The 21,641-nt window shown below is 41.8% G+C and overlaps 1 protein-coding gene across 1 annotated transcript in view; it reads right to left on the reverse strand.

The window, feature by feature from the left end:
- Nucleotides 1-4,483, reverse strand: part of rbm7 (RNA binding motif protein 7) — a 5,210-nt gene extending 727 nt beyond the window's left edge. Inside the window, exons 1-5 of the mRNA XM_076145016.1 lie at nucleotides 4,325-4,483; nucleotides 3,849-4,011; nucleotides 2,826-2,895; nucleotides 376-466; nucleotides 1-245 (exon numbers count right to left, since the gene is read on the reverse strand). The exon at nucleotides 1-245 is cut by the window's left edge and continues 727 nt beyond it. Of these exons, the coding sequence (XP_076001131.1) occupies nucleotides 1-245; nucleotides 376-466; nucleotides 2,826-2,895; nucleotides 3,849-4,011; nucleotides 4,325-4,417 (662 nt within the window). The 5' untranslated portion in view covers nucleotides 4,418-4,483. The remainder of the gene's footprint in view (nucleotides 246-375; nucleotides 467-2,825; nucleotides 2,896-3,848; nucleotides 4,012-4,324) is intronic.
- Between the last annotated feature and the right edge of the window lie 17,158 nt (nucleotides 4,484-21,641).

Raw genomic sequence — 21,641 nt, forward strand, 5'->3', positions numbered from 1 at the left:
CCGTGTTGGTAGCCGTCGCGGCCGTATTGCTGGTGGCGCCCAGAGCCCTGCTCGTCGCCGTAGCGGTGGCCTCTGCCGCCGGACATCTGTGATGGCGGCTGCTGCTGCTGGTGGGGGGCGCTGTTGTGTTGCCTCGATCCGCCTTCACCGGGATTTCCACCGCCTCCGCCTGCGGACTGCTGCCTTGCCATGGGCCTGGGGAAGCTGCCATTCATCTGCTCCATCTGCCACACCATGTTGTTCAACTGTGGATGAATGGAAAGAAAGACCGGAGGAAACCATTTTTAGTTCTCGTGGGGGAAATCGGGACCTGCTTTATACTTCATATCCTCCATAGGGACTAAACATGTCAGTGTGAAAGTATAACATCTTTACCATGGCGTGTTTTTGCAGGTTATCTGGAGATGAAAAGGACCTCTGCATTTGAGGAGGAGTATATGGGGGGGAGTTGAACTGCATCTGTGTCCTGCAAGAGAAACAAAACTACATTTAAAGTTATGCCTCCACATGAAAAGACAAATAATATATATATATATATATATATATATATATATATATATATATTATACACAAACCCCCAACATACCAAGTATCATGTCTGAAGAATTGATATGGTGAATTGGAAGGAAAGCTTATAGGATCATATTGTGCAAGAATAGTCATTTAAATGTAAAAGTGAGCACAGAAACAAACATGAACTGAATAATTGTAAACGGAATCTGAGCATAATAATGAGAGGTACAAATGCACAAATCCACAAACAGGTTATAAGCGTCAACCTGCCTCAGCTGTACCAACTCAACTTCAGTCAAAGGTTGTAACTTGTCCTATAGCGCCATGACCTGACCACTAAGACCTGATGGATGGAAAAGCAGGTAGAATCTTATGGTAATACGAGGGGTGAGCGGAACCTTAATGTCTCCGTCCCCCGTCCCCGTAAACACACCGCATCATTTCAAGCGAGTCGCTCATGAGGCTGCAGCTGCAAACTCCAGAAACCTGCAGGACAACTGAAGGACGAGAGCGATCACGGGCACGACAGCTGTGGCTACTGATCTGCGACGTGAAAAAAAGCCAAACAGGGACAAGTGTCAAGTTTAGACTGAGCTTTACAGTGGAATAGCTTAACGGGAGGATTTATCTAGTTAATGCAATTACAAGGCTTGATCTGGGCCTTTGCCGTGCTCCTGCCGGAAATATCTCGTACGGAATTGAAGGGACGTCTTTGTGACGAGAGGACGGCGAGCGTGGACGTGCTGGTGTGTGCGCGGGGGGTGGGGGGGTGAGTGAACTGCAGAGCTGAGCCGACGCCAGAACATCTACGGGCAAGTCGCACCTGTGGAGCCTTACTTCTTCTGAAACCTACGTCACTCACGCTCACCTCGTGTGCAGATGCTCGCCGCAATTCTAATTGATTGAAATGGATAGCTGCCATTCATTCCGCCCGGGCATCCCAGCTTCACCTGATCATCTGTACGCAAGGGAACGGATCCAGAGTTTGTAATGAAGCGCCGCGTGGTGTTTGTGACAGCTGGCATACCTGGGGCACAATGGATTAACGAGCGGAAATTAATTGGGCTATACATAGGCAGATACTGATCCGCGATAAAAAATAAAAATAAAAGAGCATTTCCCGGGAAGCCCGATACCGATAGTGCTCATCGCTTAGGGACGTCTCTTATTATAACTGAGGATTTACGGTTCGATGTAAAGTGACTGAGCGGCTGCTGACACTCGTCTATAAATCAGCGACTGACTGGAACATAAACCTAGAAACTTTAAAAATCTGTTTATTGCTGAAAGAACACAGACGTTCAGACGCAATGAAAACGGCTGCAAACTGCTTTTAAAATAAAATTGGAACGCATTTATAAAATTTACGAGACTTTCAAACTTTCGAGTTCCTCAACCGTTAACGTGCGGCGCAATGCCAGCCGCAGGTGTGTGTGTGTGTGTGTGTGTGTGTGTGTGTGTGTGTGTGTGTGTGTGTGTGTGTGTGTGTGTGTGTGTGTGTGTGTGTGTGTGTGTGTGTGTGTGTGTGTGTGTGTGTGTGTGTGTGTGTGTGTGTGTCAGAGTCGACGCACTTCAATGTGTTGATTGTGGCTCGTTTCCAGACGTGGTGGACTAGGGTTTGATGGATTTTTTTTTTTTTTTTTTTTTTTAAAAGTCTTTGACGGAACAGAAAAATGGCATCATGTACAGAATGCAGAGGGAAACGCACTCTCACTGCACCCTGATTCATGAGACAGATCCAGACAGGTGTGTGTTTTTAGCAGTTAGCACTAGCCTCAAGCCAACGTCTGTGTCGCTTTGGCTGTCAGGTGTGTTCGCCGACTTCATTCAGCCAAAAAAGCGAGTCACCAAACATTTATGCAAAACTCTTATAATACAATAACCGCCTTCCTCTGGGCAACTATAGATAACTGTCTATTTAGTCCATTTACATCAATGAACTCATCAGAAACAACAGCAAGCAAACCTGTGATGACCTCATTAAGTGAGAATCAGGCCAAAACATGTGTAGAAGCTGCGTACTATGAGTTTACTTCTTAGGTACTGAGGGGACTTCAGTGCTGGAGTTTGTAGCTGCGTGCGAGGAGTGTGACCGACATTTCGGAAAAAACGGATTTTGGAAAATGGGGGACGTACTGTCAAAGCTAGATCTCCAACTGGGGAAGTGGGGACAGTTTCCTCTACCTAGACTCTCGTTCACTCAACCATTAAAGGAAAAGCAAGCATGTAGGAAATGAGTGAATGAGCGAGATGCTCCTCTTAAACGTGTATAAATCTAAGTCACTGGAAGTGAAAAGCTGGGGCGTTCTTACCGCTGACCATGGGGATTGGGGGTGTTTGAGGTACTCTGGGAGTTCCCTGGGCTGCTGCTGTGACTGCTGCCTGTGAGAGACAAAAGGACAAGAAAGTATTGAGCAGAAAGCTTAAACAAATGTTTGTTCATCGCTCGCTGGAAAGGTAATTAAATGAGCTTGTCTCAACATTAACCACACAGTACTGCAACATAAACACTGTGCATGGAGGAGTGGTTCACTGTGGCTGCTACCACACAGAAAATTACATTTTGGGCAGGTTTGTGATATATTCGAAGTATATTCTCACACTTGACTCGCCCACTGATTGCATGAAGATAACAAATCAGCTTCTTAGCCCCATGACGCACTGGCAACACTGTCCAGGTTGGATGTTCATGGATTATCCATCCATGGATCTGTTGCCCTCTAACTCCATTACTGACAGGTTCATACAGTTTACAGGTGTGTCTCAATAAATTAGAATATCATAGCCTTCCTAACGATTGTGTAGCCGACTGAACCAGACTGAGAGACAATTTAAAGGCTCAGGAAACCTTTGCAGGTGATTTGAGTTAAATAGCTGATTAGAGTGTGACAGCATGAGTCTACCATATTGAACTTTTTCACAATATTCTAACTGTCTCAGATACTGAATTTGGGGGTTTCATGAGCTGTAGGTCTTAAGCATCCAAATTAAAACAAATAAAGGGCTTGAAATATTTCATTTTGGGTGTAATGAATCTAGAATATATGAGTTCCACTTTTTTGAGTTGAATTACTGATATAGATTAACTTTTCCACGATATTCTAACTTACTATAATGCACCTGTATGTCTTGTTAGCGAATCAAAACAAACTGCAGCGCCATCTAGAGTGCCTTAGTGACCACATGCCTATCGCTCACTCTTTATTTCGCCATATAAACATGGGTTTAAGATGAATTCAAATGTAATACAATTGCAGTTTATTCTTAATATGCAAATCCATGTTTGTGTATGATTAAGGGATAGAAGAACAACAACAACGACGACGCAAGCTCACCTGATCTGAACTGCACATGAAGCGTTCTCCCAAACAGCGTTGTTCCGTCGAGCAGCTGCATGGCGTACGGCGCGGACACTTCATGTTTGTAAACGGCAAAACCGAATGACTTCTGTTTGCCGTCAGTGTCCTTTGGAATCTTTGTTTTAATGAGCGGTCCACCCTGCGAAAAACGAAATAATATACGCAAAACGTTACATAGGACAGAAGCCAGAATTTAGCTAACCTAGCCTAGCTTGGCTTAGCTCAGTGGGTGTTGACGAAATTAAATTTGAAGTGTATACGTAAAATTTGCAGCGGACACACGTCAAATTAGCGTTTCAGTGCCGCGTAAGAAACTCTCATTGCGTTGAAAACGTGCTTACGCCTCATGGTAATTGTATTGTACAACGTAGCACGCTTTCTACTTGTTAGCATTAGCTACGTATTTACGGAGCTCACAAACACTAGCTAGCATTATGTAGCGACAACAACACCTGCAAAAACAGTTCAAACAAAAGCTCCTCCGTCACTCTCGAGTCCAAATTTCTAATGAAGAGCGTCCGGTCTGTTTCATCGCTTATTCCCATCGTATTTTAAATAAAACGCGCCCTCTACGCACTGCAAAAGCTGCCAAATAGAAAACGGGAGGCCTACTGTCGTAAATCGAAATCTCTGTCGTTAATATTTCAACAGCTCGGACCACTTTACGATACACCTTTCCCTCCGTAATGTTGATTAAAATACGTGTTGTGATGTGATCTTCGGCGATGAAACGAGTCATAAATGTTTGAAATCTTCTTTTTGTGAATTATAAATAGTGAAACTGTTTTTAAAATGTGTCGATATCTCCTTTGACACATTGCAGTCATATAAACCTCAATTGTATTAAGTTCAAATGTACAAAGAAGATGAAAAGTAAGACCAAAGTGTTTAAAGCTGTCAAAATTCCCTTTGATTTATTTGTCAATTGTAGACCGCATCTTCTTTCTTTCTTTCTTTCTTTCTTTCTTTCTTTCTTTCTTTCTTTCTTTCTTTCTTTCTTTCCCCCCTTCTTTCTGGCTAAACTAAAATATATCAGATTGTGACCACTAATTGACATGTGTTTTATGTATGACACAAGGAAATTCAATGAATTCAATTCAGAACAGAAACCCATAAGAAGAAAAACTAAATAAACAAACAAAGTTAGTAAAAATGGGAGAGAGATAAAAACAAATGTATCATTTATTGTTTTTTTCAATGACTTTGTTCTATTTGGATTACAATGTGGCTTGAAATAAAAAAAACCTATTTTCATTGGATCTCTACTTTCACATTGATTTGATTTGCAATTCAGCAGTGAGCGAGAGGCTTTTCTCTTGCTATTTGTTCAGTGTGTTTTAATTTGAGGCCAGTCATTTAATGGTGTTGGCCTCAGGGAGTTTCATAATTCCCCAGTATATATCCTGTAAAGTCCTTCAGAAGGGTCACTGATCTCCTCCCATCTCCCCTCTGTTCTTTTGACTGCCTCGCTGTGGCACGCAGATAACATTTTCCACATCAAACCCCTTTCGGCTCAATATGATTGGGTCAGTGACTCAAGCACCTGGATCCAAGTGCTGCTGGTCGTGGTGACATCATTGAGTATTGAGGTCAAGTGAGCTGAACGAGAGGCTGCACTCCCACCTTAATGAGATGGACCCCGGTGTGTGTCCTCTGCGTTAATTAGATCAATGGTAATTGAGGTGATTTTCTCCTTCATGCCTGTGGAACATCCTCGCAGATTCAGTCCTAAAGATCACATAGAGACAGGGATGGCAAATTCAGGGATACATCTCACACTCGTTTTGCTGTTTAATGTACAGACACATGGTGGTCTGCAAGCTGCTAACCAGTGCAGCGGAGTCTTTACTATCTTAAGGCTTCATGCCTCGATGAGGTTTACATTTCCATGAGTCATCACAGGCCCGTGGCAATGAACTTTTCAGTTTAACAGCAGACTTTTGGCTGCCATCAGCTCTTGTGGGAATTATCAATGTCGGGCATTGACGTATTGGATGTATTGACGCTTTCCAACAAAGTGGTTATGATTCAAATTTCACCATGGAGGCAGTCAGAGAAAAGCATAAAACCACACCTGCAGTACACTAAACCCTTTGAATCTATTTTGGTCTCTACCTGATGTATTTTCTCCTCCGTTTTTACAATCATTGGATGGAGTTCAGGGGAGCTCTATGAAAGCACTGTTCCATAGCACAAAGCATTCAGTGTGAAAGCGGAGGAAAGGAGACGGGACAGGTGTGAAATGAGGGGAGTTCGAAGACAAAACAGGCCGACCTGAATCTGAAATGATCTCTACAGAAATTCACTGAATGCCTTGCTTTACCAATATATCTGAAATTTGCTCTGCTTCTTCTATAATCAGGTCATGTCCAGTTCCCTGCTCTTGCTCTATGCTCACATTTGAAGAATGGTTTTCACCTATTGGTCCACATTTAGACAGTATTGAGCCACACAGAAGAGACTGAATAACAGCAGTAGATGGCAGCATTGAGCCATGGATTCTGATATTTTAGACTGGGAACTTCAGATAATGACAGCTGAACCCCTGTGGTCATGAGATATGGTTGCTAAGGAGTTTTTGGGAAGTAGAATTACGGGAAAGTCCTTTGTATATTTGGAGTCCATATTTAGGTTCCTTATAAAATGATGTGACATTGGTTAGGTGACTTTATGGTCCATTCTAGCAATTTTTGCCACACACAAAGCTTTCACATTTCTCTCATGCATACTTTCTCCCTCTCTCTCTCTCTCTCTCTCTCTCTCTCTCTCTCTCTCTCTCTCTCTCTCTCTCTCTCTCTCTCTCTCTCAGACACACAGGTTGTGGTGGAGCTGACATGTAAGGCGCTGACTTGCTCACCGAGAAAACATTTGAGATTCAGCGTCTTGCTCAAGGACACTTTGACCGGCAGTCAGAGAGAACCTACAGAAGGAAAGGATGACCCATAACCTGAACTATTCATGTCCAGTTCTCCTACATTTAATTTAGCATGGGCCTACTGTGAGGATGAGTTCTGATTGGGGAAGCTTGTCGCCCTTAATCACAGAACTACTGTGCCAATTTATAATAATTACACCCTTTAAGAGGTAATGATGGACGGGCATCAGCCTGCGGTTAAAAGTAATATCTCACACGTTTCTTTTGGATATTGTGACTGGAACGTCACACACATTCTTTCAATTTGATAAGAAATAAAAACATGACAGTCCTCAAGGGCACAGTGGTGCCAGTGAGCATTCCTTGATAGTGATGAAGTGACAGGGTAAGACCTCTGAAATAGGCCACCACCATTCACCTCAGCTCAGGTCAGGTCAGGGTGAGATCTAGTGGCTTTAGTTCAGTGCCTCTCCATGGGACTTCTCTAATGAGTCTGCACACACTGTAAACACACTCCAGTTACAGCCTGACCTCTGGCCTGAAGGGTTTGGTCAGGCTGTAAAGTCGTTGACTGGTGATGAGATACATCTTCCTCCTTGGGCCAGCACCCACTCTTGCCTCAGGGTCTCACCTCCACCACCCATCCTTCTTCTGCCCTTCCCCTTCTGCTCATTAATATTCATAATTCACGTAGAATAAAGTGATTCAGGATCATTAAATGCACCTGAATATTTGCCAGATGAAAGTTTAATTTAGCCATCGCTCTTTGTCGGTGTGATGTCATCGAGCAGCTCCCTGTTCAAAGCATCAAGTGCGGTTTAATGGTCTGTACCTTTATAAGTGGGACTCAGTGCTTATCCAGCAACATCCCCCACCTCTATCCAATCTTATTTTACACCCTTTGCTCTGTTATTGGATAGACTCAATTGATAGGGACGGCCTCTGAGTGGTCTCTATGTGTTAGAGGCAATGTGTGTGGATCAATCATGCTTAATTCAATAGAGCAGCAGAAACACTTTTGGTACAGTGGATGTCATTTATTATTCAGGACTGTCTAGTCTTCCTATAGGCCTGCTTTTAGATAGCTGAGTAAGTACCGTGTACACTGTGTAGAGTACGACTCAGTAACAATGGCACTGTGATGTACTTTACGTATGCTGGCTCCATAGACAGAAAATATCATCTGTTATGCCCATATAATGCTTTGGACAAGTAGGAGAGTAAGAAAGATAGTTACTATATATCACAGCAAAGGCCTGAGCAAGATGCACCAACTAAATTATAATCACTTAATTAGGCATTGCATAAAAATGCTTTATAAGCCGGGCTACATTCAAGATCTAATGTGCCTCACTGGCTGTGTGGCGTTCAGTGTCTTTAGATTGAAACGATCGGAAGCTCTCTATGTAAAAACACATTAGACTTGTGGTTCTCAAACTGTGCATGTACTATGCACTTGAAACGCCCCCTGGTGGTACAACAGATGACCCTGGAAAAGAGTCTTGAACACAGAATCAACATTCTTGAAAGGTATGGATGTTGTATTATTGAGGGAAATTAATTACAGATTAAATTAGCTTTCTTTAAGATCATATTAACATTTTGTTTTTTAAAAATGTGTTTTTTTAATACTATTATAATGCCTCTATAATCAAAACCATTCCATAAAGGGTAAAAAAAGAAATACATTTACAAATTATTGATGATTTAAAGACTAGACAAAGTAAATAAACACAGTTTATTTAGTTATTTATACACATACAACTTTAATAGTACAATTCAATTCACTACTGTTTCTAATGCTTGCAATTAGTTTATTGATCTGATTGTGATTAGATTTAACCGCTGGAAAAGTCGTGATTTATTCCTGTAGGACACTCTTGACTTCACAGTAGATTAAGTTTCATTTGATGACAAAACTTAGTGCAAAGCGTAGAGCAAATGTGCCTCTGTCAGGTTTAAATACAGCCCCATTTCCCCCATACAGTCTGTGGGTTCCTGCCAACACTCCTCTGCTTATTTACCAGCTTCTATGATTGGACCACCCTTGCTGTTGCAGTTATATCCCACACACACACACACATACGCAATTCCGAGCTGGAAGAGCTGGCAGAATATGCGTCATCACCCTCCTATAGATAAATATACAGAGTTTTGCCCATTTGACTCAGATTTTGGATATGTTGCAACATGCTTGTTACTGTATCTGCATTCAGGTCCCTGCTGCACCGACACACTGTGACATTTACATTTATGTGACACCTCTCTCCCTTTCTGTCTCTCTCTCACTCTCTTTCTCACTCCCTCTTCGTCAAACACACACAGTTTCAGGGAGAGATTCATCCTGTTGTTACAGTGCTGCAGTGCTGAGTAGCAGCATCCCTAAGACAGAGAGAGATGTCTGGCATCGGGCCCATGCCACCAAACTGACTGCAGCAGGGCATCACTTAACCCATACAGCACAGCCCAATTTCCCATCAACTGAAATGAACTTGTCAGAGCCACAGAGAGGTGAATGCATATGTAATAAAAAAGTATGAGCGACGTTTCTTTTGCATATATGAATATTTCTACCCCGCTCCTCTTATTACCCCTCTCACTGTTAGTAGTAGAAGCGTGTCAGCACATTTCAGATTGGCAAGCTCACCCCTGATACCTGCCTGTTGAGGCACAGAATAATGGCTTTTGCCAAAGGTGCCATATGGAAGGAGTTTCAAAGCTAAGGTATGGAGGAGAAAGAACTGTCCTAGAGGAATAATTAAGAGATGGATACCCACAGGATAAACCTCATCACATCCCCAATCTCTAACCACTTTGGATATTCACCCTTACATCTCCCTATTCCCTCTCTCACTCCTGCTTCTTTTTGAAGTTTCAACCACCTTCAGAGAGGGTAATGAGCTCTGTTAAATACGAAGGCTTCTCTCTTTTTTCTAGCCTACTCCTTCCAGAAGTTTTTGCCAACCCTTCACTTCATTACGATCAGCACTGTGGTGCCCTATATTCCTGCAGCTGAGCAGTACATGCCCTCAGAGTCAGTCAATGTTGCAGCTCATAAACTATAATTCTGAGCGCAACCCCAGGGGGAGAAAGTTTTCCCTTTGAAGATTCTCATCACTATGATAATCATCTGATCAGGGGCGGGACGACCAGCTCCTTTTGATGCAAATATTTGCTCCAGACATAAAAAAAAAGAAATCCAGATTCAAAGCCCTTTTCTATTTTACACTTGGTTTAGGTTCAAGCAGGGTCAATAAGTGATGCAATCCTACAAAAGAAATGACTCCATAAGATATAAAACTAAAATAGGTTAAAAACTTATGGTTCTATCCTAGATTTGGAAAATCCTGCATTTAGGCAAGACAGACATTATTTGAAACAGGAAGTTAAATATTTCCACTTGGCATTTTGTAATAACTGTCTAATGTCTGTCTTTATTACTTGAAAAGCTTTCAACCAATTTTCATGAAACTTGGTGGTTAAGTTAGACATCATCAACCATTCAATTTTGGTACCAGTCGGCCTGATGGTGGCGCTGTAATAACCATTAAACGTTGGTTTTGCTATGATTGGCTACCAAAGTTGAGTGGACATGGCTCATTCATGTATCTCATGACATGGTGGACATGTGCACTCACTACTAAAAACTGAAACATCTATTGGCCTGATGGTGGCGCTATAACATGTCATGTCAATAATTTGGGAGCCATTGAAAGACAGAGGCATAATTGAAAGACTGTTGGGCAATGGTGGAGGTATGCCCTCGTATGAGTGCCCCTCCGGTTCCCCTCCATGTTTGTAGTCATGTAATCACATAAACCATGCATGAGTTGCTTATGAGGTTGTTTAACTACCACAGGCTCAAATTGCCAACCTCCAAGAAGCCAGCCATGCAAATGAAACACAATTGCATTCAGCATCATTTCTCGGAGAATTGGTTCTGCCTTTACAAAGTGCATATGAAGGTCAGACATTCCTCAGCGCTGTTAGTAACGCTTGGTCCATAAATTAATTGCTTGCAGTAAGGCTTAGTGAAATACTAGAATTGACTCCAGGCCTTATATTGGCATAAAACTGCAAAGCTTACCTTCAAATTCACAGTCAGTGCTCTGGAGACATCGAGTTGTTTTTCCTTCTCACCCCCAGCTCCAGCCCTTTATCTTCACTGTCAGGCTAAAGCGCATTACTTCAAACCCATGCAGGAGCTGCTTTAGGCCACAGTCTGTTCCTAAATAATAGAACGATAAGTTCAAGAGCAGTTTGAGGGATCGGGCAAGATGGGGCCTTGTCATATCCATTGAATCCTGTTCGCAGAGTTTTTATCTGTCATTGTCACAACAAATATTGTGAGGTTGTCGCTATTTTTGGCTCTTAGGTTCCTCTCTGCAAATGTTCAGCATTTACTTTGACATTTAACTAATTCAGTTATGATGTCAGAGAATTGCAGACAAACAACAAAAAAGTGTTAGAAATGTTTACAATTGCCAAAATCCATGTTTGAAATGTCACTTAAATTCACACAGAGGCTTTGGGTGTAATGATAAATACATTTATGTTTTAGCAAAAACTTTTCCTTCAGCCAGTGTTTAGAAAAGAAAAGAAGAAAATCATAGCCAAAAAGGGTTTTAGATCTTCTGCCTCTTTTGTAATGGACATTTATGAGCAGCCAGTCAGATTCATGGCTGACCGTGGCCCCTTCAGGCAGCCCTCTGGGCACAACCCTCGAGACTCCAGACCTGCATTTGGGCGACAAATGTCACTAGGCAAAGAGAGCGCACAATCATTTTCTCTCATTAATATTTCAAAGCATTCTGTAAGGATTTCTCATTTGCAGGAGTTTAAGGAAGTAAACTATCAGAACTCTAGAAGAGTTCTATTTTTTAACCAACATTTTTAGTTTTCTCGCCATAGAGCCGAAAATGTAATTTTCTCAATCCTTATTTGGTTCACTGAGTACAATGAAAGATGGGAGATTCCTTTGACATTTTGCCCCTTTGCTTTCCACTTTCTGACCACGCTGATGCATAAACTAATGCGTCAGTTGGCTGCCCCAGCAGATTAAAGCAAAGGACCAGGGACAGTCCCAAAATAGCACTTGTATCAACACCCCCAACCAGCTACTTTGTGCTCCACCGGGGGACATCATATTCCATCAATCTTTCAGCCATTTATTGACAGGATGTCCACATAAATTTGTCTGATGCACTGGAGCACTATGAAATATTAATTTTCTATTCTCTGTGTGGTATTTCTAGATTTGTGGGGAAGTTCTTCCCCCCACGGCAACAAAAAGCAAAGGTTCATACATTAACCAGACGATAATGTCGATGGAATACTAAACAGTAGATGTATTGAGGTCGTGGCCTTACATCCAGTACAGTGTAGAGAGAGTTACAAGGAAGTTACATGGTAGATATGGGCAACAGGGTGACCTAGTTATTAGAGAGAGTGAATTATACAGTCATATATTCAATCCCCATAACAACACATGTGCATTTGGCCTGTAGAAATCTTGTGCTTAATATTGAAGCTCCTCTAGCACACTAGTGTTGTCGTGGAGACGTGCTGCAGGCGTGGACACACACGTCAGCCGCCTCATTTTATGTACGGGCTTCTGGATGCATCTGACTGCCACTTGTTGAATTTACATATTAGTAAGCAATTGATAAGAAACAATAGAGATCTTTACTTTCTAACTGTAGTCAAATTTGCATAGTCGCATTTTGTTTCCTTCTAAGTGACAGCAGAGTGGCTGCACTTGGATGCAGCGTCAAGGTTACCCAGCGGTTTGATGCTTTCTATTTCAAATCTGTCCGAAAGTAAATAAATTATGCACGTCAGTCCAGGGAGCAAGTACAAGAAAAAAATGCTGTTGAGTGTAATTATAGCAGCAGATATGGATGGGAGTTGGAGGGGTGATGGGGGCTGTTCCATAAATCATATCTGTATATTGTACAACCAAGCATGTGGAGCTATCTAATAGCATCACATGGGCCTCCGCTTTATGGCGCACAATCCAGATGATGCAAGCATATCGCAGGGTAGCAGAATATGTTAATAGCAGATTTATTGTTTCCTTTATTGTGTTCTACAAAGAGTCTAGGCAAAGTCATAAACTGGATCATAACTGCATATCAACAACCTGTCAGGCTGTGAAGAGGAAAAATAGATCAGCGACGGAAACAGATTGATTTTCAACTATCTAGAGACTGGAGTGTGCAGATTGCAATGTTAGAGGAGCTAATCCCATACAGATTCTTTTATTCTCCGTCGCACAAGAGCGACAGCAGCAGACTAAGCATCCTTTAGCTGATATATGACTTTATTAAGGGTCATGAGTGAGAGTGGAGACTGCTGGGACCGTGGCCACTCTGGTAGCATTGGGCCCTTCTCACAATCCCAACCTCTTTCCTCAATGTTTTAATTCCATTATGATGGGGGGACGAGATAAGCATCGGAGACCACCCCGAAATCAATACTGCTATCTACTACACAGCAGCCCCCTGACAGAAATAACAGTAAGGGGACATAAGCTTTGTTTGGCAGGGAGGAATCAATCTTGTTTTTACTTTCAAATCACCATGAGATTAACCTATTGATTTCTATTTTGATGTCAATAATATCTGGCAACCTAATTCCAGCACAGATTCCCAACTGAGAATACAGTTGAGATGTTAACTGGATTTTCCCTGTGGCAGACTTTGTTATTATTCAACTTTAAGAAATCATTTTCCACCCCACACAGCATTGCACTGGGAGAGGTCTTCTTATTATCGCATTTTAATAATTTCCATCTGGCTAATGAGGGCTTATTTTCAATGTGCCCGAAGGCGCACTTGTTTGTATTGTTGTATTTCATCACTTGGTTAAATGTTAATTGAGTTTTTCATATTATTTGTGCTGAGTTAATGTTGCACTCAAAGGATTCCTCACAAATTAGCTTTAAGGGTCTCCGCAGGTGCTGCAATTCAGCTCACAGTGCTTGGATCTGTGTGTAATTGTTTGTTGTTAAATCATGTTTCTTCTTGTAATGAGCCGTCTGGTGGTTTTAGAACAGTTACAAAGCTTGACCCACTGACTTTTGTAGAAGTGTGATCATGTATGTTGCCAGAGCACATCATCATTTCCACTCTGCTTAATCGCCGCGATACAGAATCTTTGTGGCACATTTGACTTTACGGCTCCTTTTTGCTGCTTGCCCGCATTCGTTTCTCCTCCATGAGGCCTTTGCTATGTTCAAAACCATTCTGTCCGGTAGCAACATTTCCAACTCGATGCAGAGTTAAAGTCCTTCCTGTAATATTCTCAAATGAAGTCTCAAACTCTGACTGAAGCTCCCAAACATGAAGTCAGAAGACGATATGTGCATTCCATGAGACATAATCATTGATCTTTTATTTTTATATGTACAACACTGATGTGATTGATGGTTAATGTGTATGGAATAGACACATTTATAACTACGTATTTTAAAATGTTTGACAGTTTTATTGCAAGAGGAACCCAACATTAACTACTATGTTTCATTATAATGAGAATTGTTGCTGCAGGTAAGACAATAAATCAGACCCAAGGCTCGTAAATATCGGCAGTGTAATAAATATATGCATCGGCCATTTTATATTCATCTACTAATTCCATTGTTGGATTTACGAATCCTTTTCTGATGGGGGAGGCACTAAACTTTTGTGAGATGAAGTTACCCATGAGACAACATTACCTAATTAGTAATGAGTTTGTAAGAAAGTGATTACCTACTGTTTGCAGTGCAATTTAAGACGTGTGATCTAAGCCTGTGCAAAGGAAAGGTAGAGACAGAGAATAAAGAGGGAGGTAGAGAAAGTCAGAGAAGTAGTGACAGCCACAGAGAGGAGAAGTGAGAGTAGCTGCTCGGAGCGTCGCCCAAATTATGCTTGCGGCTATGAGCATGTGATGGAACCACTGCAGTAGCAGAAGCTGATAATTACTACTGTATCAGCAGCATGTCCTCCATGTCTTCCAGTTCATTAGCTGCACGTGGTGGAGAAGCATTATTATCATGTCTCCACTTGTTTTCTCCACACTTTCCATACTTTCCCTTTTTAAATATACTTTCTCATTGTCTCCTCTCTCTCCTACTCTCTCTTCTACTCTTAAGCAAGTAAGCAGCCTCCTTTTCCTTATACAGCAAGACACGGTGGAAAGTTTCATTGAAAAGACAGAAGCCCCCTAAGGAGCCTTCTTCAGGCTAACAAGCTATCTGAAATTTCAGCAGGCTGGATAGCCATAAGCAAAATCCCACAGTGAGCAACAGCAGGGGAAACAAGGCAAACCACTAAGACATGAATAAAAACATGAATGCAAATGCAGAAGCACATGCATATGCACATGCGCATAGACAAACTAGTGCAAAAGTTCTGGTTGTATCGACTGAATTCTGAGTTTCAAGGAGAATTCATCTGCAACACAGTCACCAGAGACTGGCACACAAGTTGATAACCCGTCCTCCAGTCACAGTCAGTTCGTACAAAAATAGACTCTAGATTGGCACCAGAGAGGCACAGTGTCAAAGTCGCCTCACAGCAAAAATGTTCTGGCTTTGAATCCTCAGGTGGGCTCGGTCGTTTGTGTGTGGAGGTTATACTGTATGTTCTGCGTGTTTCCTCCCACAGTCCACAGACATGTTGGTCAGGACAGGAAACGTTCATTCTTAAACTCTTACCTTTATGTGATAATGTGAGTGTGGCTGTTTTTCTCCGTGTAGTTTTATGATTGACGAGGGACCGATGTGTCCTTTTCAGAATTTTAAAACTGTGAGTGTGACCTGTCATCTTGTGCTCCTGATGTGCATTATTCAGCAATTAACACAGAGACTGCATATAGAGTGAGTTGATGTGATTTCATTCTTGTTTCTGTGACTGAAATTTATTTTTAAATCTGTTAGTGTAGGAAAGCATATGTATTATGTCTATATTTGTACATTTCCTCTGTGTTAGCAGCAGTAACAAAAGAATACAACTCACACTTGAAATCTTGGAATAATGCATGAACACTGATTTGCCTACACATAGCCTGAATGCATCTATATCAAACTGTGTAAACTGTTCACAAAACATGCCTAAAGCAGTGTTCTTGGTGCCTTTTTAGACTTAATTTGATATAGTTTAAGGTGCATCCTGTATATATTATCAGTTAGGAAGATCTGATGTGTCTTTCAATGTATCTTTATACCGTCTTTCCTAGTTTCTGCAAGTTTCATTTGGAATCATAGTGTTACAGCCAATGGGATGATTGTTCCTGGATTCCCTCATTAGAAGACATGTTCACCTGTCATAGCTGGAGAGCACAGGTGTAACTAATGACACTAACAAAAGCTGCACTGCATGCAGGTGGAGCAGCTCCATCGTTCGTGTTTCTTAGTTCCACCTGTGTCAAATTGTCAGCTGTGAGAAAAGTTTATTACTGAAAGAAATATTGTTGTTAATTCTAAACCGTCATGTATAGTTAACTGGAATGGAGCACACGCAAGCACACGCACACACATACAACACACTGCAGTAGGACAGAGACGGAGGACGGATAAGTTGAAAAAAAAAAACATAAATAAGCAGCAGTGCATTCTGTCATTTGGTCTTTGGATGTGCAATCATCACATGTTCGCTTTAAAATTGGCTCCCAACTTCAGTGCCAGCCTGAAAAATCGAGTGCGAAATGAAGAGCTTGTAAATTACACAAACATGTCAAAACAGTGATGATAAATCTCTCACTGAGATTAAAACGTCAATCAAGATAATTTACAACTCGTTCAAAAATCGTAGCAGCAAGTGGCTGCTAGTGAGCTGGATGAGTGTATGACATCGCCTGACATCGTGTGTGTGTGTATGTGTGTGTGTGTGTGTGTGTGTGTGTGTGTATGTGTGTGTGTGTGTAAAAGGATAAAGGTGAGGCCCACCCCCCCTCATCATTTTCTCTCTACCTGGTATAAATCATCCTCATCCAATAATGATAAAGTCTGAAGCCTAGATCATGTGGTTTTACCATTGGGCGTGGTGGTTTGGGGGTGGAATGTCATTCTTGCAGGCGTCTTCCAGTAAGAGTGAGATTTCATTCGGGCATCAGTGGGCCATGTCCTTTTAATTAATGGGGCTCGGCTGAGTTAGAGGTGGTGCAGCTATTTAAAATGCTAAATGGTTTCTTCGGGTTTTCTCATTCTCACTCAACAGACACCCTCCACCAGCACACACACACACACACACACACACACACACACACACACACACACACACACACACACACACACAAACATATATATACATAAACACTATCACATTCACACACACCCTCAACCTCTCTCTCTCACTGTCACACTCACTCCAGGCGGTTCATGTGATTAATTTTCCCTGTGCTCGGAGCAGGGCTTGGTTGTTAGTGTGTGTGTGTGTGTGTGTGTGTGTGGAAGGACAGGGTGTGATAGATAGAGCAATGATGGCACGATACTTTTATCAGATCTGATATTTCCCTGGTGTTTCAAACAGGTCCAGAGATGCAGAGTTACGCCGTTTCAGGGACGATTGGAAGCCGAACCAGATTTAGAATCTACACTCAGCCAGTGTTTGAATCTGTCCATGAGGAAATGAATTTAAAAGGAATGGAGAAACCCTTAGATTTCAGGCTCGATAAGTGGGTTAGTGACAAGAAGGTGGAATGTGGGTGAAAGATGCTGGAAAAAGCAAAAACGAGAAACACTTTGTGCCCTTCAGCTGCTGTGGCTGTGCCCTTGAACAACACATTAAAGCCCCAGCTACAGTTTTAACAGTACAAGAGACTTCACAGCTTTGACAGAGGAGGAAGTGTGAATTATTGAAAGGTCATTATACTCTACATGTGAGTCAGTATAATGTATAATGAAAGCCTATGTTTATTGGAGTAGGAGATGGAAGCTCTGTGGTTCGCTCTCACACACTATATGCTCCTCTGTTCTCGCCGCTCTCCTTCCTGAATTGTTTTCGACATTAAATTGCTGATCAGTCAGTGTTGCATGCAAGTGGTTGGTTATGGCACTCTCCATCTGTTGCAGGTGAATATACAACAAAGATAAGTAATTTGACAGCTTTTGACATATCCCATCACAGAAAACTAATGAAGTAAATCTGAATTGTTCATTTTTCATCACATCGCCTTATCTGACATCACCATCATCATCAAAGGGGGATAATCCTAGCAGCAGTGTGTGGATAATTTACCCGCACCGGCTTTTGATAAACCTACCTTCCATCGCTCCTTACTTCCTTTCCTTCCTCTCCATTGCCTCCTATAGGATTCACTGTTGCCCCCTCGCCCCCTTCCCATCTCCTTCACCCTCACCCACGAGTCCTCAGGGCTAGCATTTGTGAATTCATCTCTGCTCTCACAGCCCTGTTCGGCTGTCACATCGAATCTCACACACGCAGACAGTGAACGATAACGGTGTCAAGGCTTTTCATATTCCATATACGCACTTCCCAGCTCCGGCTCCAACATGCAAAGTTACCCAGTCTTTCCCCTGTAGTATCCTAACTATTTTTGCCTGTTCAACCACGAACCAGCGTGTTGAGGGGCCACGACACCTCAGCTCTCCCACGCAGTTCAACTGTTTTCAGTACAATATGGTACAAAAACACTGTTGAAGGCAATAAAGAATAAAACAAATCTTAAAATAGCATACATAAACAAAGCCCACCAAACAAAGCACCATGGCAACCAGAGAGCAAGCTTATTTAATGCAAAAGTAACACATACACAGACACACACGTGCCATACGTGTCAGAGGGTGAAATCTCAAGGCCAGGAAGAGTATGCGGGAAGCTCTTTAATCATTACAGTGTCATTAGTGACTGCGGCCTCCCTTCACCTCTATCTGAGTATTCAAACAGCAAAGCACTTAGACATTCCAGCAATCCATCAACAGTGAGCTTGGAAAAAACAGGTTCAAAGGTGCTACAACATTCTGCATGACCTCCACGTTTTGCAGTGCAATTCCAGTGAGGTTAACACCCTTTTTTCAGAGCTGAGCTTCAAAATCTACTCCAGTTCTAGTATGTAGAGGAGAGAGAAGTTTTACCATATTTACGTACCAAGTCTCCACTCAAATAACGATGGCAGCCTGTTTACTCCCCGCCTGCTTGCCTGAGACGTGGAAACTCTATGATTATTATTGAGTATTGCATTACTTGTAGCTACAATACTTAGAACTGCACCTCATGTGTTACACCAGAGACTCATCCACGATTGCAATATTATAAAGTTGTTGTTTTTAAATTGCTGTAAAGGTCAGCAGTTTCTTGGCCATATTATTAAGTTGTTGTTTTTTAAACTGCTGTAAAGGTCATCAGTTTCTTTTTCTAGGAACAAAATGTCCCATTTTGTACTAGTTAGTCGTGAAAATGGGATACATAAAAAAATAAGTAGAACATAAAAAACATCTAATCACAACCCTTGGGGATTTGTGTTTTTTTATGGAAGGTAGAATTTAGGGCAGCATTGAGAAGAATGGGTTTAGCTGGGGAAAAGAAAGAGCTTTGTGAGAGCTGGACGAATATGTTGCAGGGAGTGTAATGTAAGGACAGCAGGCCTAGTGGGATATGCCAAAGTGGAAGCAGGAGGGGAGAGGGGGAGTGAATAGGAATAAAAAAAGGAGTGAAAAGATAAAAATAAATCTCAAGGTTTAAGTATATACTGTGGCACATTTATGGGAGCTCCATTTTTAGCATCAGCATCATTTTTATTAGTTCTAAAACTATTTCACTGAGCAGCTCGATTGTACTGGCACAGGGAGGCAATGACACGGCAACACCTAAAGCAATGTTTATGGTACAGAACCCTGTTAATAGGAAATATTGTAATTAATCTATTCCATTTCACTTGGAGCGAACGTGTTTCAGCTGGAGAGGACGAAAACATTTTAATCACGTCCAGCTGAAGCCAATTATCTGCTCTACCCACATCAGATTAGATCATCAAGATCTCAGAGCTGCCCCCCTCTAGATTGTGTGAACACCTGTGGTACTCAAGGACCAAGCTTGACAATGACATATTTGATGAAAGCTATTTGTCCATTTTATTGCAAAACTGCATACAATAGTGTATCTGCACAATGAAGAGTATACTTTGGAGTAATGTTTTGGAACACTGTTTTAACACTGGTATGGCTGCAGGGTAATGTAAATGTAAATATAGGAATCGGAAATTCTCCTCATACTGCGATTAAGCAACACCTCATGTTTACTCAGAGACTCTTATTTATCCTGCGTATGTATACAGCTTGATCACATTTTGCCTTATATTGCAGAAAGGACAAGTACACTTAGTATTGAGTGAATGTTAACAAACAAAGAGTGAATGGTGATGATTTTTAAAAAAAGAGGATATTCTGGGAAGAGACAAATGGAAACTTGAAGGGCATTCATTGGAGCGTATACCTCCACCAAGGCCGAACAAACGCTGACAAAATTTGCAGATCATTCCTCACATAACAGCAGAATACCAAACTGTCGGAGCAGAAAAGGCAGCTGTTCCCTGAACCGTTCCTTTTTTTGGCAGCAAATCCCCCATCACAGGGCCAAGGAGACAGCGCAACAGGGCAGACTTCAAACACACTTCAGGCTCGAGTGTATCGAATCAGTAACACCTCCCTGTGCAGCTCTGCCAAAACAAGTCCAGTGACCACATGAGGGGCCAGTTGCAGACGCCACAGGAAACTTACGACTTTCTTACAAGATCTGCTGTGCAGTGGGAAGAGCCTTTCATTAACTGGAGTCAATTAAATGTGGTCAAAGTGAGACTGAGTGGCTCTGCTTTTTATATCCTGCCAGCCAAGTGGTTGAACTTAGAAGAGCCAGAAGCTGAAGAACTCAACTATCAAATGACTGCATTCAAAACATTGCACTCACTCGTCAATAGAGCAGCAAACACAGAGCCTGTTCACGTTCCACAATGTGAATGTGTCCAATTCAGTGCTAGCAATTTCATTTCCAGGCATTCACTTTAATATAAAGGAGCAGGATAATGATTTGTGAAAACTGCATTTTTAATCTCGATTGCTTGTAACATTCCTGAAAATATGCACTCTATCTTGTGTTTATTGTGAACATGGATGGGAAATCACAACCACAGTGTTCAATGGGAATGATATTTCAGCACAGATTTACATAAATAATTCCTTTATCGTTATCTTATTTTGGACTCTTTAATCAATACCTTTGCCTTTCTGATCCCATGTATATCATTGTTAACTCTACTCTTGGTCTTATTCTTCATTTTGAATCTTTAACTTCTACTGCTGCTATTCCTCTACTACAGAGCCACACACACACACACACACACAGCTGAGGTGATTCATCAGTAGCTGCAGTAAGATGTCTCGATTTGCTCGAGTGGAACTATTGGATTGTACACTCGTGTTCAATACCACTGAACAATACTCAGGTCCTTAGAGCCCCACAGTGTCGCTAGCAAGATATAAAAATAGTTCTGGCAGTGCAGCCATAAAGTTTAATGTCAGTTACATCGCTGTCTCCTTTCTGTTTTTTTTCCAGGGACGTGTCACAAGTTGCACAGAGCTGTCTAGTCTTAAGCAGGACTAATTTGAGATGAATTCTTGGTACATTTATTTTGTGATGACTGTGATGTTTCAGCCGATAGAACAGGAGAACTTGCACTTTTAGGATTCTTTTAAGAACCTGCAGTTTGGTGAACTCAGCAGCCTACAGAGAGCTGTGCTGATAGGATATGTCTCGCTCGTTCAGACACTATAGCTTATCATTGCCCAAGTCAAGTCATGACCCAAAAGCTATTATTTTGCACCCAGAAAGCGCAATGCGGGAAAAACTCCTTGTATTCATCCTTATTTTTCAGGCGTCACAACTTCAGAGGTGTGA

Source organism: Genypterus blacodes, unplaced genomic scaffold (genome assembly GCF_046128005.1).
Source record: "Genypterus blacodes isolate CSIRO-AG114 ecotype Tasmania unplaced genomic scaffold, CSIRO-AGI_Gbla_v1 ptg000003l_1, whole genome shotgun sequence".
NCBI classification, from domain to species: domain Eukaryota; kingdom Metazoa; phylum Chordata; class Actinopteri; order Ophidiiformes; family Ophidiidae; genus Genypterus; species Genypterus blacodes.